At 36.0% G+C, this 19522-nt stretch overlaps 1 protein-coding gene across 1 annotated transcript in view; it reads left to right on the top strand.

Annotated features, from left to right (window-relative positions):
- Positions 1–19522, top strand: part of KCNH8 (potassium voltage-gated channel subfamily H member 8) — a 383990-nt gene that overhangs the window by 122733 nt on the left and 241735 nt on the right. Inside the window, exon 3 of the mRNA XM_023207239.2 lies at positions 14907–15038. Within this exon, the coding sequence (XP_023063007.1) occupies positions 14907–15038 (132 nt within the window). The remainder of the gene's footprint in view (positions 1–14906; positions 15039–19522) is intronic.

Below are 19522 nucleotides of genomic sequence, written 5' to 3'. Positions count from 1 at the left end.
TCATCCATCAAATTTACAATCACTGGCACCAGAAATTCATCCTTCCTGACACTGTCTTAGGTCACACCCTCACAATTTTGGTACAGAGCTATAATAACTCCTCTCAATCTGTAGACCAACTTCCAGTTCTGCACCCTCAAGTCTTTTCTCCTCACCGTCTCCAAAGTTGTCTTGCTAAAGTGTGTCCTGCAATCCCCAAGTGTGCCTCTCCACAAAACACATGCTACTGTCTTATGACAGAGCCTTCAGGGGTTCCTCATTGCCTTTCAGGATAAATAAAAACTCTTCACTCTGGCATGTAAAGCCACTCATGAACTAGTCCCAGCCTATTATATCTTTAAACTCATCCTTCCCTTTTTCTATCCTCCCTGTTCCCTTCATTTCTCATCATTCCCATGTCAGCATATCCCAGACTTCAGCCTAATTATTTTATAGTTTTGTTTTTTAAAAGATCTTCCATATCCTAACTTGCCTTGGGCCTTTGTACTCAGTGTTCCCCCTGCCAGGAATGCTACTCCCCACTCCCAAATTCCATCCTCATATTAAGCTAATAAAACTATGAGATTCAATTCAAGTCTGTTTCATCTGTGAGGCTTTCAACTATGACCTTCTGTTTCACACGATGTTTCCATGCATCACAGTAGGCACCACCTTGTGTTATAACTTTCTCTTTGTACATCTCTGTTTCATTATGCATGTTTGAGGGTGACATTGGTACCATATTAATCTTGTTATCTACAGTGCTTAGAATAGTTCCTGATATATAGTAAATGCTATTTGCTGAATGGGCAAATGAATAAATAGTTTTTCTTGCTGTTTCAATTGAAGCCCTATACTGCCTCCATGTTAGAATAGCCTTGAGATGTTGTGTACATCTCTCTGTATTCTCACATAAACTCATTTTGCTTTTCTGTTTCAACTTTACAGTTACCTTTCCTCCCAAGAAAGACTTCTGACCTCACCCTTCACTTTTCTTTCTGTTTCTAGACATTAATTCCTTTGCTGGAATATTTTCTTTTTCTCTCCTTAGAAAACATGTTTCAATTCTCTGTATTACACAGAGAGAGGGATTGGTGTTCTGGAGTTTTCTGCTGGGTTGATAAATTAACATCTGTTTGCATGGGAAGTGACCGGGTTGTTCTAAGGTATTTTAATTCTGGCATGAGGACGGCGGTCTGAAGGGTTACTCATTGACGTCTCTCTGCTCTGCCTCAGTCCTGGCTGTCACAGCTGCCTCTGGGAGGTTGGGCCAATAAAGTCAGAGAGGAGGTAAACAAAAAAGGCAGCTGAGAGAAGTGAGTGTGTCCCCTGAGCATGCTGGCAAGAAAAGGCCAGGGGAAAGCACCTGAGAAGACGGCCGCTAGAATGCAGCTGATGCCAGCAACTTGCACACAACTCAGAAATCCCCGTGCCTGATGACGGAGACAATGGGACCTCTCTGAATGTGAAAAGAATAAGTATTTTACTCTACCTAGAAACTTTGGCGTGTAAATATCTCTGAAGGCTGAAAGAGCTCTCTAAGAAGTAGTCCAATGTTGGCCTTCAGCAGCTTTGCAGGATGTTCGAAGGAATTCACATTTTCAGATGCATATTTGAGAATAAAAATATAGTAAAAATTATCATAGAAAGCATTTTTTACCATTTCTAGCAGGTTAGATTGGAAAAAAGTATGACATTTGTGTGCGAAGACTCGAGTTTGAGTCCTTGCACAGTCACCAAGGTGCTGTAGGTGATCTTAGCCAAGCTGTTTAACCCTACAATATCTAATCTTGCCTGTAAGAGGCAAGCAGAAATATTTAGCTCTTAAAAGCATTTAAGAGAATCAGATAAAGAAAGTAAACTATAGAAAATATGAAGAAACACATAAAAGCGTGTTGTATTGACTCTCAGAGTCTGCATTCATATCTACCAGACCAAAAGGCTTCTGTCCCTTATGAACTATGTAATGTTGAGCAATTAACTTCAACTTCCCGGGCCTCAGTTTTCTCTTCTGTAATATGGCAATAACAGTAATATCATCTATTTCATAGGCTTAAGTGAAGTGTAAAGTGCCTTGCACAGTGTCTAACACATAATATGTGCACAGTAAATTTTAAATGTCACTCTTGTAACCAATAGCATTACTGTTGCAAAGTTTGAATTCATCTTATAGTAATTTAGTTCAGTATCTGAACATAGAGTTTAGAGTACCTGTTATGTTTGGGTCAGGCCCTCTGTTTTGCACATAAGAGAGTACAAGAAAAGGGAAAATATGAACCTTGCTGTCCTGTACCTTATAGTCTATTAACAGAGAAGGGCTAATCAAATAATCACACAAACATATTCGGTGGTTTGAAGGCAAGTTGTAGGCTGCTATGGTAGACAATAGCAGGGGGATCTGACCAAATACGAAGTTCAAGGAAACCTTCAGCAAGGAAATGATATTTGAGTTGACTTTTGAAGGATGAGTAGAAATTGACTACATGGAGGAAAGAATGAAAGCATTCTAGTTAAAGAGAGCCATGTATGCAAAGTTCTTGGGAGAGAGAGACTGTCTTATTTGAGACGTGGAGAGAAGGCCAGTTTAGCTGGAGGGCAGATAGCTGTGTATCACGTAGGAGAAGGTAGGTAAACCAAGTTAGATCACTTGGGATTTTGTCGACTATGCTCAGGCTATTGAGAGTCAACTTAGTGCAAAGTGTTTTAAGCAGGAAAGTCACATGATGAAAATATCATTTAACAAAGAAAATGTTTGCTCCATATGAGTAATCCACATAAGAGATCATGGTCATTAAGGCAGTTCCTACTCAAAGTGTGATCTGAAGACCAGCAGCATCAGCATACCCTGGAATTTATTGAGTGCTACCCAGACCTACAAATCAAATCTGGGAATGGTGCCCAGCACTCAAGTGTTTTCACAAGCACTCCAGGTGATTCTGATGCTCACTAAAGGTTGAGAAGCTCTGGCTTGGTCTAGGATGTAGCCAGTGAAGACCAAAGAGTGAATGCATTTAAAACCAATTTTAGAGGTTTAGCTACTAGAATTGACAAGATTTGGCAACATCTTTACTTTGGGGAATGAGAAAGAAGGAAGCATGAAGAATGACTCTAAATTGTGCATCTAAAGAAACCATCTAATCTGACTTTTTATACTTTGTTGTGTGTGTAGCTATATCTGTTTTGAGATTAGAGAAGATAAAGGACTAGGGTGTGGATTTTGGTTTACATGTGTTTTTTCGTTTAAGCGTGTGCTAATCCACAGAGCACTGTTGATAAGATCTAAGAAGCATCATTATAAAAAATGACTTTATAATATTATCTTTTGAAACATCATGTTCCACTATTTAAAAAAAAATACCTTTTCAGAACTACACTAGGAGTGAAACAGTGGAAGAAATCTTGTTAAAAATGCTACTAAGATAATATACTATTAAAAGGAGAAACATTAAACTCAGAATGTGTTTTGAGGTTAAAAAAATCGCTGACCGCCTAAGATTGTTACACTCTGTATAACGTCTACAATGATTTTTTAAAAGTACCTATTCTTTTTCACGCATATAAGAGATAGCCAGAGTGAACATTTCTCACGTTTTTAACATTCTAGTTGCTTTGATCTGACTCTGTATAGACTCAGACCAATATCTCCATTTCACTTCTTTAGACTCCTGATTTACATATCTTTTGCTTTGTAATGCATCTCAGAAAGCCCCTACTCAGTGCCATAATTCCCAAAGCAGCGTCCACTCATGAATTTCGAAGTAAAAGCCTTATCAGAGATCCCTCTAGGCCATTGATGGCCAACGCTATTTTTCAAGTGAAGGATAGTTACTTATATGCTCAATATCAAATTGGAAAGCAAATGACTAGCCTTTATGTAGGAAAACAGTGTTGTCTGATTGGACGATCTTTTACAAGACACCACTATGACATAGTCTAGGCTCCTTCTCAAGAAAAACTGTCTATATGATTTTTACACTAACAAATAGTGCTTCTTTAATACTTTGGTGGTATACAGTCTTCTTAAATCTCTGAAGAATCAAGAATTAACTCCCAGCATACAGTAATCTTTAGGCTTCTACATTAAATATTGGCAAATTATGACCTGTATCTGGCAGGATGCCTGCTTTTCTAAATGAAGTTTTACTGGTAAACAGCCATGCTCATTGTTTAATGTATTGTCTGTTACTCCAAAAGCAAAGTTGAGTGGTTGAGATAGAGACCATATGCGCTGTGAAACCAAAAATATTTACTCTCTGGTCCTTTATAGAACAAGTTTGCTGACCTTTGAAGATGAATAACCAAATCTGTTAGGTTGCATACACAATTGGAACCCTCACAGTTTAGAAGGATTCTGAATTTTCATTTCTTAATGGCACATATGGTCTCAAAATGTATTTTTTTTTTCTGTTGTAGAAAAATGCCTATAATCATATGGGAAAATATTTTGCACAAATTTAGTTTTCACGAAACAATTTCTGTGTTCGAGCAGATGTCTGGTGAGTAATGCAAGGATAAGCTTATTGGTGCTGATACTTCACCTGAGTAGTCTGAGTGCAGTGACGCCTACCTGGGCACCGGGTTTTGGCCTCATGTTCTGGTGAGGTGTTCACTTTATTTTGGGAGAGAAGCAGTAAGTTGAGGAAGATGTCTGTTTTGCTTCACATGTCTGCCAAGTTGTGACTCAGGGCAATCTGGCACAGTGTTCACAAGTCTTCGTTAAGAGTTGAGTTTGCACAATGGAAGAAATGTTCAGTATGTTTGTTGTCTGCATATTCTTGGAAAGTGCTAAATTGCCACCTAAAACTGTAATCATATATTTATACACTGGAGAATTGTCATGAGATCCTTAACCGTTTCTTTTACTTCTTTTCCTATTTCCAAATTCTCATCTCAGTGTTTCTGGTTTCTTACATAGGATGTAGTTTTCATTCATTTCAGTGTATTTGTCTAACCTTTTAAACACAAATTCTAATTCTGAAACTAATTTCTTAAAAAGGACTTGATCAAAGTTGAATTTGTTACACGTCCTAGCTTATGCTATAAATAAAATAATAGCAATATCTAGAAGTATAATTTTTCCTTTTTAATATATCAAAAATACATAATTCACTCCTGTGATAATGATTCCTTTGGTAATTTAACATACGTTGAAATGCACTGTGTTTTCATAGGAAAGCTTGTGAAACTGAGAGTCATGATTTGAGGTCTAGTCCAACTCTTACAACAATTAACATCTTTGACTTCAGTTTACTGAGACACTCTGAACTCATGATTTTCATCTTTACGATAAACAGTTCCATCTCATCATCTTTAAGATCTTTTTTAACTCAAGCAATCTGAAATACCTTTGTATGTTTCAACTTAGTATTATATTAGATGTTCAAAGAAACACTGAATTCTCCATTTTTAAAGTGTATATATGATATGTGCTTCCTTCATTTAACAATGAAATGCTTCATACATACACAAAAGAGAAATTATTGCAACAAATATCCACTTTACACTGCCACCTAACTTTAAGATATATTAAAACTAAGCCATAATTGTCCATGATTGTTTTTATGGTTAAATAAATAAAGCATTACATATACAGGTAAAGCCCTTACTTTATATAACTATTTAAAATGCATATAATACTTCAAAGCTCTTAACCCCAACCTCCTCAGAGCTCTTAACCATGAGAGTTAGCCATATATCCAGTATGCAGATGTGGTATGAACAGGTGTAAAATTATACCTGAGAATATTCAGCAAGTAAATGGCAAAGTAACTGTTATTTCCAGTCTTAGAAGATGAATCCAGGGACTTGACCATGTGCAATGCCATCTAAATCCTGCATGTTCCTGTTACATCTTGACTCTTCTTTTCTAAAGATACAGTTTTGTATATAGTGTTCTTTGGAAGTAACACAAATTGGTTCTGATCATATTAAACAAAAATAATAATTTAATGAAAAATATATGCCATAATTTATCGAATCAAAGAAGTTAATGAGAATCTAAGCCTTGAAAAAGACAAAAAGCAGTAGTTCTGTAAGGTCTAGGTAGCAAAAATAATTGGAAAGCTTTTTCCAGGCTTCATTGAATGAATATAATTTCTTCATTTTTGATTTCGGATTCATGAAATCAAGATTAAAATTACCAGAAGAGAAAGACTGATTGCTTCATTTTGGATGATTTGCCCATTCCTCCAGTGAGGGTTTGCAGAGCACCAGATGGTTCTACCAAGGCTGCAAGCAGAAAGGAGGTTTGGCTCCCAGTAAAATTTTGAGGTGCAATGACAAGAGGAAGGGGGCACAGATGACATTCTGCCAAAAATATGAGAGGTAAACTATACTAATTGTGTCAACTCAGAATGTGCCTCAGGTGTCTCTGATTACAGGAGAGTAATTGGCTGATGGCCCCAGCTGCGGTGCTCTGAAACACATCACCTGATCAGCCGAAGTTTTCATGGACTGCTTCCAGCCAATGACTGAAAGAGGCAGGGTTGCTAAGACAGGTCTGTTCCTGGGAAATGAGGAACTGCTTAGAACTGTGCTGCAATCTAGACACTTCCTTTCATCCAGTTTTTCTTCCTTCTTCTCTCCTTCACTTGACATCAAAACAACACCATGGTCTTCTCATAGTTTGCTTCTAAGAAGACCTGGAATAACACACAAATAGTTCATTAATATTCAAAAGCAACATTAAGTAGCATTTTCATGAATAATTCTTTAAGAATGTCATGCTACAATCCTACAGCCTGATCTCCCACACTTTCCTACATTTCTCCTTTTACCCTGCTCTCCTTTTTCTTTTTTCCTATAGCATTTAAGACCTTCTAATAAACTATGCAATCTGCTTATATATTGCATTTATAATTTATTGTTTTTCACTCCAATTAGAATATCCGTTCTTTCAGGGATAAGACAGAGATCTATTCTGTTTTGTTCACTGATATATCCAAACAGTTAACAACAGTGCCTGCCATTGCAGGCGCTCAATAAATATCCACTGAATGAATGAATAACTTTATTTCCAATTGCTTGCAATGTAATTTCCAAATGTTTTCTTTTGGATCCTAAACTAGATAATCCCAGAGTCCCAGATCCTCATAATACTGCTGAGTTCATACAGACATTATGTTTATTGGCACCAACAATTATTCTCATTGCTCTGCAAAGGGCATAGATTTCTCTGACTAAAGCCTTGTGCAATTAGAGAGGGTTAACTTAATCCTCAAATTCTCATTTAAAGCAAGTTCTTTCTCACTGAACAATTGCAAATTTGAAGAAATCTTAAATTGCTTTTCTTAAAGAAAAGTATTGAGAGAGTGGGTTTGGGTTTCAGTGCCTTGTTCTCACAAAGAAGTGGCTTAGAAGTAGCAATCATGAAACCAAACCTGTCAGATGAGACATTTTTCTGCTCACTACCAATTGTCCATCACATGTGGCCTTCTTTTCTCCAAAGGATCATTGAAAAGATAGAGCCATGACTCAGATGTTAATTGGGGCTCAGTTCTCTTTACTATTTCCAGTCTTAGCAGATGAATCCAGGGGATGTTGTTCTGCATCCTACACAGAGGTGCCATGGTATACAGATCACCATTTCTGAAACTTCCCAAGAGAGCAAGAAGCCAAAACATACTGGAAGGCAGAAGCATGCAGAAGCTTTGTGAATGAGGTCAGAATATGGTGCCTTGTGTGTTAGCAACTTAGGTAACTACACTTAGATACTGTAATCACAAAGCTTTTTTCCACAAATTTTCTCTGTCTCAACCTGGGACTGGCAGCAGCACCAATGGTGTTTTTCTGATCCCAGTCTCATTGGATACTCAAGCAAATTTAAAAATTAACACCACATATACCTTAATGAAGGATATTTTTCAGTCTTGAACTAAAATAGCCGAATCTTGTTTTAAATAGTGGTTCTACTCTTATTCTTGGTTTGAGAGTGAAATTCTTTTTATTATAAAGAGACTTTACTGCACTTTTTTCACTTAAAATAGGATATATTTTAGAGCATATGTGTAATCATGTCCTATAGTATGTGTAGAACAGAGAATTAAATTGACTCCAAACTCAATGTTTAAAACATTGTCCATAGAAGAGGATCATCCCCAGAATATTACATTAATAGTAAGGCAAAATTAGAAAATCAAACTCAGACTTGTGTTTAAATTCCAGTTCTTCACAGGACTATTTTGTGACCTAAAGAAAATGCTACACATCTCAGTCTCCATAATTGTAAAATACAGCTCAGTGCAGTAAAATGTTGTTCAGGTTGATCAGTGGGAAATTTAGATATAATACATGCAAGACGTGTTGCACAATGTTAGCACATAATACACTCTTCACAGAATACAGCAACCACCAGGTCCTTGCTGTGTGTGTTGTTTTCAGGGCCTCTTTATCTCCATTTCTCATTGGACTGTACCCAGTTTTTCCATTTCCTACTATAAAACTATTGCTGCTGAATCTGTGTTTAACTGTACATGGAAACTCCTTTCAATTGTAGGTAAGAATTATCTGTGTTTACCATGGGAACAAATTTGGTTTTCTTAAAGCAAGTATTAGTTCTACTGGTCAATAACCCCAGTTAATTTGTTGAGCAAGGATGTTGGACATATTGACTAAATCATGTCTTGGGGATATTTTTGTACCTGGAGTTTCCAGGCTCCTCTTGCTCCTAATTATTAGAAATTTCTGAGCGGTGGCTATACATACACCTGGGAAATGAATAAAGTACTTTTATTTAAGGAGAAAGGTAACTTGGATCAAAATGAAAAGAGGATTAAAAACTTGGCACGTTTAACTCTGTTAGGCATAACTTGATTTCCCTTCCCTTCCCTTCCCTTCCCTTCCCTTCCCTTCCCTTCTCTCTCTGTCAGATATTCTGACTCAACATAGCACTCTTCTCAAAAGTTTGAAATGGAAGTATCCATTAAAACTTGTTTTTGAAATTATCAATATATAAAAAATTATTCCCCAGAAATATGACCTCATCATTCTTATCACTCCAGTCTTGAACTGTTTACATCTCTACCTCAAATCACTGGAGTTGACAGAATCCCACTATATATTTCTTCATGCTTATTCTAGAAAACCTGAAAATAAAGATGCTGAGAAGAAAAGGAAATTAAACCATAATTCACAATCCACCATTGTAGATTTTACGTGTATTCTGCCAGTCTTTTTTCAACTCACTATTGTATGTGCATTCTACCCATCTTTTCTTTAACACAAAAAGAAATTTAAAACCCATTGTGTTTTATTTTTCATTAAACATTGAAATGAAGGGTGTCCTTAGCCACCGTCCAGTTCAGGGAGCTCTCCAGCTGTCTCAGTTCATCTCCTGCCTACCCCCAAGCTGCCCTCCACTGTTACACAAGGGGTCAGGGCACCGGTGCCATTTACTTTGGCTCACTAGTATCCTAGGGCATTTGGAGGAGGGGTATTGACTCAACATAAATTCAGTGAGGACTGAGCAAAGACTTACAGCCTATGTGGGCTGCACTGTAAATAGATGGTCCCTGGAAGAAATATTCACTGCAGATAAGGTGAAGCTTTTACCTCATATTTTCTAAAGAACCATTACTTTCATCTCTTAATGTAGTACCAACATCAGGAAGAGCTGGTGAGGATGCTGTAGAGACTTATTTGCCAAGCAGCTTTGTGTATTCCAGGGAACATTCCCCTCCTTTTTAACATGACACCTTTTTTTAGTTTACCTCTTTGCACTGTCCATCACATTCCCGTATTTTCTATTCCCTTGAAATATACTTTCCATATTGATTAGAGTCTGGAATGTGTGCTGATTTGAGCATAGTGAAAAGCTGTCAGGTGTTTTTAATCAGGATCCTGTATTTTCAAAGGTTGCTGGCACTAGCATGGGAGGAAGACTAGAGGCAGAAAGAGTACTTTGGAAAAGTGGGCAGGAGATGACTAAAACCAGAACAAAACAGTAGCAAATATGATAAAGAGGAGGGGCAACTTGGAGCTTTCTGGTAGATTCAGTTAGGACTGAATTACTGCCCCACTCTTTCTGCTGAAGAAATGAGTGTCCCTTCACCCAGCCACAATTCATAGCAGCCTTGTTTACTCAACTGCAGCTGTTCCCCATTCCCACCCCAATATGTATATGTATGTGTGTGTGTGTATATATGTGTATATATGTATATATATGTGTGTATATATTTTATATATTTATGTGTGTGTGTATATATATAACACATATATATATGTATTTTCTCTGGACTAATTTCTAAAAACTGGCAAGCCTGTTATTTTATCATTAAGTAGCACTGAGACAATGGTTGTAGAGAATAAGATTCATCAGACTTTATGTGAACTAGGAGGAACGCCTGAAAATGTTTAGGTCACATAACGCTGATGCTCTTAACCCTTGGGATATTATATTGTTGCTATAATTTCAAAAAATAAAGATGTTATGTATTTATCATTAGAAATTTATTCAAAATCCTGTTTGATATTAGAAACAAGAGAACATCAAATGTGTCCATATCTCATTTTGACCTATTGTATTATATTGAGCAATGCAGTTATTTCCCATCATGACAGCGCAGTCACTAAAGAGAATGGGACCACTTGCAACTCAATTTTCCTTATACCTGCTTGTATTAAGTTACTAGGTTATTAAGTTACTAAACCATGAATCCATACTAGAAACATTATTTTTAGTTATATTATGAGTTTTTATCTATGGACAAGTATATTTTAGTGGCTTCTGGAAATCATATGAGTTCTCTAATACTTATAAATATTAGCAAAAATTAGTACAGCCACTATGAAGAAAAGTCCTCAAAAACCCACAGATAAAACTTCCATGTAATCCAGCAATTCCATTACCAGGTATATATCCAAAAGAAAGGAAATCAATATATGAAAGATATCTCCACTGTTGTATTTGTTGCAGCACTACTCACAATATCCAAGTTATGGAATCAACCCAAGTGCCCATCAAGGGATGGATAGATAAAGTGTGGTATATATACATGATGGAATATTATCTGGCCATAAAAAAGAATGAATTTCTGTCTTTTGCAGAAACATTGATGGAACTGGAGGCCCTTATGTTGAGTGACAGAAGCCAAGCACAGAAAGACAAATATTGCATGTTCTCATTCATATTTGAGAGCTAAAAAAGTGTATCTTAGGAAGACAGAGAGTAGATTGTTGGTTACCCTAGACTAGGAAGGGGAGGCAGGAGGGTGAAGGGAAAAATATCTATAAAGATATTTATTACCACTGAACTGTACATTTAAAAATGGTAAAGATGGGCTGCGCATGGTGGCTTATGCCTGTAATTCAAGCGCTTTGAGAGGCCAAGGTGGGAGGATCCCTTGAGGCCCGGAGTTTAAGACCAGCCTGGGAAACATAGTGAGACCCCCATCTCTACAAAAAAATTTAAAACTAGCTAGGCATGGTGGTTCACGTCTGTAGTGCTAGCTACATGGAAGGTGGCAGGATTGTTTGACTCTAAAGTAGGCTGTGATCATGCCACTGCACTCCTACCTGCGTGACAGAGTAAGACTTTCTCTTAAAAAACAAGAAGGCACAGGTGGTAAACTATATATGTATGTTTTACCTCAATAAAAAGAAGTAAACAACAAAAATATTAGCAAGTCAAGTTATCCTGCATCCTTGTTTCCCAATGAAGAAAAAGAAAGTACCAAAATGGAGACAGGGGACATTCCACCGGATTTGAGCTTTTGTGTAACTATTCAGTTCCAAAAGTAGATTTTCCCATATAAGGTAAAAACCTTGTTTTCTCTCCATGATTGTATTTATCCATAGAAATTAAAGGTGTCATTAACCTAAATCCTGTCAGAGTCTCATGTGTGTTGGCACTCTCCAACCCGCATGGTAATTACTGCTGCTATATAAAGAAGGAGTTGAAATTTTCATGAAATGTCTGCCCTCTAACTCTGCTCTTATAAATCGTTTACATCTCTGAATTTGAGGCTGAGGGACTTGCAGCCTCCCACCTTAACCCTAAGAGAGATTTGTTGCACTGGGCTTGAATTGCTCTTGACTGAGAGAGTTGATCATCATTGTGCCCACAGGTAAGAGAGGAAGAGCCAGATCCTGGAGAATAGCCTTGAATTATTGCATTCATAAGAGGTAGAAAGTGTCATTAGAAATCCAGGGTGGAGTACTTGCTTGAAAGATTTAGGAAAGCAGAGAAGCAGAGGATAAGAGAGCATGCTCAGTATAAAGGGTCTTGCATTGAACACGAGTGGGAGAAGGAAGGAAGGAAGGGAGGGAGGAGGAAGGAAGGAAGAAAGGAAGGGAGGGAGGGAGGGAGGGAGGGAGGAAGGAAACAGTTTTTATGCCCTTTACACTGTTTCCTTCATAAGCTTTTTTGTCATATAGGCACTGGGAAGGTAGACATCAGCCTAGTTCATGTAAAATCATTCCAAAGCTTGAATTTAGAAAGATCTGAATTAATGAAGTTTTCTTGAATTTATAAAATGTCAGTGATCACATCACTGTAAGTTAAAAAACAAATCTCAAAGTAAGCTTTCAGTTCTTCTAGAATATAATGTGAAATGATGGCTGTGCCTCAAAGGCCGATCAGTGAATATTGCTATATTAACAGCTATTTCCTTGGCTTTCACCTCATGCTGTGGTTTTGGCTCTCTCCAAAATACTTTGGTGCACCTATGCAAAGGCTCTTTGGAGACAGTAATGATACTTGTCTGAGTATACAGATAAAATATTCTCAGGAAAATTAATAGCCTTGGTTATGATTTGGTGATGTTCTTGCAAGAGAGAGGTGCTTTAGAATTTCAACCACAATGTCAGATTCATACCATTCTTTGTATTCCCACTATTACTTTCTCTAAGATCTGATTATTAGTTTAGCCCGATGGTCTTTTTGTTTCTATCATAGCTACAGCATTGAAAAAGGCTCCCAATCTGAAATGGTGACCACAGATAAAATTTCAATTAAGAACCATTCTGGGATGATGAGGGTAGCAGTGTTTGGCTATGGGTATGGCTTATTTTTTGAGGCTTCTCCATGAATCACGAACACTTGAGTTGATTTATTGTCTCAGCATTTTTGGGGTCACTGTATTCACTACTGGAGTGAAGGATGTGAGAATGTTACAATGAAGGGAACCCAGTTCCAGATGGGTTAATTGACTTCCCTATCATTTCATGGCTAGTGTTAGAACCATGGCTAGTGTTAGATCCCAGGTCTTCTAGAGCCTGGTGATGAGCTATTGAAATGAGATTGCCATGGCATAGAAACTGGGGCAGATGAATGAAATGGGATACCATAGGGAAAAAAAAAAAAAGAGGAAATCATGACTCTAAAACTATTGGGACAATACAGAAGAGCAAGCATATTTCATTATATTTCATGTGTAACTTATGAGAGCAGCACATCATACATAATCCAACCATTCTTTCAAACAAATACAGCAGCAGCTACAATAAAATAGACTTTTATATCACATGGCTCCTAAATATAAATTAATGGCTTCACCTGGTGTTTAACTGCAGAAAAGAATGATAGATCCCAAGGCTGGATGAATACATCAGCTGTGTTGGAAATTATGAGATCTAATACAGTGTATGCAAAACAACTCAAAATATCAAGGATATTTCTGACCCTCTTATATTTTTGTCTTGTACCCTGACTTTGAAATCAACACCCAAATAAGATGAAAATTCAGAGGATTGAAGTCTTTTTCCCCTCATGAAAAGATGATGAAGGAAAATTATTTATGAATAGATTAATAATTTAGTTTTTAAGCAACAACAACTTTATCATCATTTTCAAATATCCCTGTCCAAAATGCCTTTCAGTAGGAAACATAGTGCAAGATTTTTTACATATTTCTAAAATATATATTTTAAAATATATTTAAAACTTGAAAATATAAGCTTTAGGCAATACCATTTGGCTACTATATTTTGAACTTGAATTTTAATGATATTTCTCATGGTTTTTTGCTCAAAAATTGAATTGAATTTGATTATTTCTTCTTCAAATATTTTTTGAAATGTAGCATACTTACTGAAAAATACATATAAGCATTTAAGAACTGAACACTCCTATGTAAACAACATAAAGATCATGTAACAAAACTTGACCAGCATCCTACAACTCCCAGACCTGAATGCCTTTCTAATCACAATTTCCCTAACGTAACCATTAACCTGACGTTTAACATCATAAATTAGTTCTGCCTGTTTTTGTACTTAATGTAAACAAATTCTTACTGCATTCTACTCATTTGTGTTGAGGCATTTTACTCAACATTATATTAGTGATACTCATCCATTTGGTTTCAGATGATTGTAAGTCCTACTCATTCACGCTGATATATAATGTAGTATTGTGAGATTAAATTTTAATACTACCTGTGTTTAAAGTAGATGTATTAATTTGCAACCAGCCAGCAATGTATGAGAGTTTAAGTGGCTATGCATGCTCCCCCAAACTTGGTATTTTTCATTTTTTTTATTTTAGCATTCTGTTGTACAAGCTTTGATTTTTAAATTGACTATATAAACCTCTGGCAAACTCATACCAAACAAAAGTCTTTATTGATGAAAACTGTGTGCTGGGGGTGGAAAGGGGCAATCTCTCATAAAGTGGAATGCTTCAACATCAACAAGTCCAAAGAAGAAATGCAGTTTGAATAATGTAAGCAGAAATGTCTCAGCACAGACAAGAATTTTTGTTTAAAATACTTCTTTATTTTCAGAAAAAGCATTTCCTTTGGAATAAAGAGAGATGCATATAGGATAGAAATTTATGGAATCTGAAAACTGACATTTTTAAGATGGAGGGAGTTGTGGGATTGAAGAAAACACTAAGGGCTTTATTTTTATTAATGATTGAGATTTCCATAGAAATAACACAAGGCAATGGTTGATTTGTATTTTTTGTTTTTTTGTTTTCACTGTTGCAGGGTCTCCATTTTGGTGCCTACTGGATATTGTTCCCATAAAGAATGAAAAAGGAGATGTAGTACTTTTTCTGGCCTCATTCAAAGATATAACAGATACAAAAGTGAAGATTACTCCAGAAGATAAAAAAGAAGGTTTGTACCGTTTTCAGAAAACATTGACAGATGGAGTAACATTTTGAAATTGTTTACTTAAAAACTCTTGGAGAGAAAAATGCATTTTTAATAACAGCAACTGATAAATATTCATAACTGTTAGCAGTCAGTATTTGGTGCATATTCCAAAATCACAGAGACTCACATGCATTTACATTCTATCATCTTTATAATAAAGACTCACTTGACAGGAACTAAAAGTCCATATTCCTATGTTAATAGGATGAGGATGAGAAAACAGTTTATCACAATATAAGGATTAACACCACTTCATTGTATTAGTCAAAAATTAATGGATGGAATAAGTAACGTTAGGAGGTAGTGATTAAAAATACATCTCTCCATTTCCTCTAGATTGCTGCAGCTCAAACTTAGATGTGCAAAGTGTAGTTATGTACAAAGGTAAGAAGTCTAGCTTAGTGGTTGTTAGAATAGAAAGTTGCAAACAAATGTGAATCCTGTACCTTATCGTATATAAAAATATAATACTTTGTTTTAAGACATAAACAAGCTTTTCAGTTATCTTTAAAGGAGTCTAAGAATTTGTGTTGTTTACCTTGTATCTTCTGATTATAAGTTATTTAGAAATTCTTTGCATTTTATGTAAGCTGACATAAGTTAACACTGAAACCTGCTGATACTATTTGTTTTAAACAGCAGTAGGATTCTAGTCACCAAAGAAAAAGCAATTATCCTTTGTGGATTTCCTATGTAGTAAGTTCTTTTTTAGAATCAGCTACTTGACATTTCAACAGCTATGTCTTTTTAAGAATGGACTCTTTTATTCCAGTTCTTTTTAAAAATGTGTGTGATTGTTTTCAATACATTATGTCTCTTGAAATGACAACCCAAATGAACAGACATCATAGTTTGGTGCTCTCACTTCTAGCATTTGAAAGCCTTGCAAATGCATGTCTGTTTTGTTGTATATTGGCATGACTAAATTCTGTGGTTTATTTTACATATGCAAGGGAAGAGACATCTTAAAATTAAAGTTACTTGAATTTTAGAGCAAGTGTAGTACCTGTCCAATGTAAGTTCCACAAAGTATGGAAATTGGTGTGTACAGTTTTTGCTTTTAATATTTTCTTTGTAAGATAGAAACACAAAGGGTAAGGATCCTTTGAATAAAATTATTCAAACATATAAATATATATTGATATTATGTACATTCACAAATATGTGTGGATATATAGAAATATAACACAATCCTTAGAAAGAAATACATGACTTTTTTTTTGCTTGAAAGAAGGTAGTTTTATTAACCTTTAACTGACTTGTTTTGAATATGAGGACCATGCCTAATGGTATTATACAAATTCCTTAATTATCTTTGTCTTATGTTCCTTATGTCTCTTGATAGGGGAGAAATCCCCATCTTGGTGGACTGCAATGAATAAAAGCGGTGAAGTATACTTTTTTATTTGGAGTTTGAGAAAGCTCAATAAAAATACTCACTTTTGCCATCCACGTTCTGAATCAGCTGAAAAAGAAAAATGAGAAATGAGTAGATTGGAAACCAAATGTCACCTTTATTTCTGATGACACTAATAAAGGAAAACATGAAATATCTCTACCTCCAAGTGGGCTTCCTTCTAGTGAGCTCTAGTTTTAGGCAAAGTTGCCCCTCAGTCACAAAGCTGGACTGAGGCCAAAGCAGAGCCTCTCACTATGTAACTTAATGTCTGGAGAACCAGAGCAGAATAGTTGCTCCCTAAAGAGAGGGAAGACAAAGGGGCTATCCTATACACGTCCATATCACCTTCCCAACTTAATCGAATTGTATTCTTCTTCTTTCCCTTGAAATAGCTAAGTTAAGGAGCAGAGAGAGACTAACGTGTCACACTAGTAGAGCTGCTTGCACTTGAAAGATTACATCTGTGGTTTGGAAGTGAAGGACATCCATTTGAACACTGTCAACCAGTAACAAACTTATCCAAAATTCTATCTTAAAAATGAGTTTTACATTTGTACTTAAATACATATATTAAATTGTGCTCAATAATATTCTCATTTTGTTTAGGGAACATGTGCAATGTAAAGACTATCTCTTGCAAGATTTAAATAAAAAATAGCAAAACACTTTTAACATTAATTATATTATGCAAAATATGATTTAATTTTTTGAAATATTTGTTAGTAAGTCCCTAGGTGTTTTTATCTCAACATTATTTCATATGAAAATATTACTTCTAATATATGCTGAACATTCAAGAACAGTTTTTTCTATTGCTACCTTATTATAAATGTCCCATAAAAGTATGTAGTATTTTTAGAAAGACAGAGTAACTATTATAAGTAACCACGGTTATAAAATGATAATTTAAAAATAACCAACAATCTGGGAGGCCAAGGCAAGAGGACTGCTTGAGACCAGAAGTTTGATAGCAGCTTGGGCAACATAGGAAGACTCAGTCTTTACCAAAAATAAAAAATAATAAAGAATAAATTAAAAATCACCCGGGTCATGGTGGTGCACACTTGTAGTCCCAGCTATTTGGGAGGTTGAGGTGGGAGGATTGCTTGAGCCCAGGAGGTGAATGCTGCAGTGACTGGTGATCACACTCCTGCACTGTAGCCTGGGTGACAGAGTGAGATCCTGTCTCAAAAAAAAAAAAAAAAAAGAAAAAGAAAAAGAAAAAGAAAATATTTTTATCTGCACTTAATGGAGTAAAACACATTGAAATTCAACAATTGATGGCATGTCTTACAGGAAAGGCACACCTTAACATATGATATTTTTAAAACTTCCAAATAAGTGTTTGATTATTAAAATGTCACCATGTAACTGTAGCAGTATTGTGTCATAACATTAAAAAAACTAAATGAGTGCATGACATGACCCAGTGTTGCATCTTCTGCAAATGCATCACTGAAGTTCATCTAAGTTGTAGAAATAAGGTTCATGTTAATTAAATTAATTAATACTGAGGTTCATATGATGGGTTTCATTTAAGAGATATAAATGGCATGGACTTCTATTAAAAATACTTTAATTATTTATCTATGTTTTGAGGGAGTTTATTTAAATGAGGAACCTATTTTATAGAAGAGGCTAACAAGGTGTGGAATATAATGTAGGCCTTTTGTCAGTGAACAGCATTAGTAGAAGATGAGCACAAAATTCAAACTACTATTTGTATGTACAGTAGCTTTCAGCTGGTGCATCTGCTGGTGTGTGTGTGTATGTGTGTGTGTGTGTGTGTGTGTGTGTGAGAGAGAGAGAGAGAGAGAGAGGGAGAGAGAGAGCGCACGAGCCTTCAACAGAAATCTGATGGTTTTTGTCACCTTTAAAACTACCTTCCTTTTTGGCACATATTTTACTTTCATTCCAAAAATAATGTGTACACCACTTACTTCTATGTTCATGTCAAGCGTTACTTATGGAGTGAATTTAATACGAGGCCCTGTTTATGTCTTTCTGTATCAGTTAAGAAATACTTTGATAAAAAATTTGGATTTATATGTCAATCAGCTTGGCAATTGAGGTTCTTTTGTTGCTGATCAAAAATCTTGGCTGGCAGTTAAATATGTCCTTTTTATTAAAAGAAAGGAAAGGAAAGGAAAGGAAGAAAGAAAGAAAGAAAGAAGGAAGGAAAGAAAGAAAGAAAGAAAGAAAGAAAGAAAGAAAGAAAGAAAGAAAGAGAAAGAAAGAAAAGAAAAGAAAGAAGAAAAGAAAGAAAGAGAGAGAGAGGGAGGGAAGGAGGGAAGGAGGGAGGAAGGAAGGAAGGAAGGAAGGAAGGAAGGAAGGAAGGAAGGAAGGAAGGAAGGAAGGAAGGAGAGGGAAGGGGAGAAAGGGGAGGGAAGGGGAGGGAAGGGGAGGAGAGGAGAGGGAATGTCTGCTTAGTACAATAAGCCAGGGTAGGCAAAGTCTTTTTGGACACCGGGTCCTCAATGGTGGGAAAGGATTAGGAAAAACATTCACAAGACTGAGAACAGAGGGCCTTTGGATGGAGTGGTTCAGAGGGAATTGTTTCCTTTGAGTGAAGGAAAATAGCCTCAGCAGGAGGCTTTAATTTTTTTAGTTAATTAAAATCAAATTAATTTAATTAAATTAGTTTTTAAAATTATATTTAAAATTTAATGTAAATTTAAAAGTGGATTAATAATGTATAAGTCGTTCAAAAAATATTCATTGAGCACCCACTCTGACCCCGGCATTGCATTAGCATTTGGAGATGTCAAAATGGAGACAATATGCTTGGAAACATCTTAAGCCTCAGCTTAAATCCTTTCCACTAAATTTTAGCTATTAGTCCTTCCAGAAGCTGCTTACTGTCTCAGGAACTGAGTTTCTCCATCTATAAAATGAGGTACTTATACGTTATCTCCTACATTTGTTATAAGTTTATAATAGGAAATATATGCAATTCGCATAGCACAGGGTATATAGAATATGCTCAATAAAAGATGTGGTCATGGTTGTTATATTCTATAGGTTTTATAAAAATAGCTAGCTCTCA

This window comes from Piliocolobus tephrosceles, chromosome 2 (genome assembly GCF_002776525.5).
Source record: "Piliocolobus tephrosceles isolate RC106 chromosome 2, ASM277652v3, whole genome shotgun sequence".
Taxonomy (NCBI): Eukaryota; Metazoa; Chordata; class Mammalia; order Primates; family Cercopithecidae; genus Piliocolobus; species Piliocolobus tephrosceles.
The sequence above is the reverse complement of the archived record's forward strand: the minus strand, read 5'-3'. Positions and strand labels throughout refer to the sequence as shown.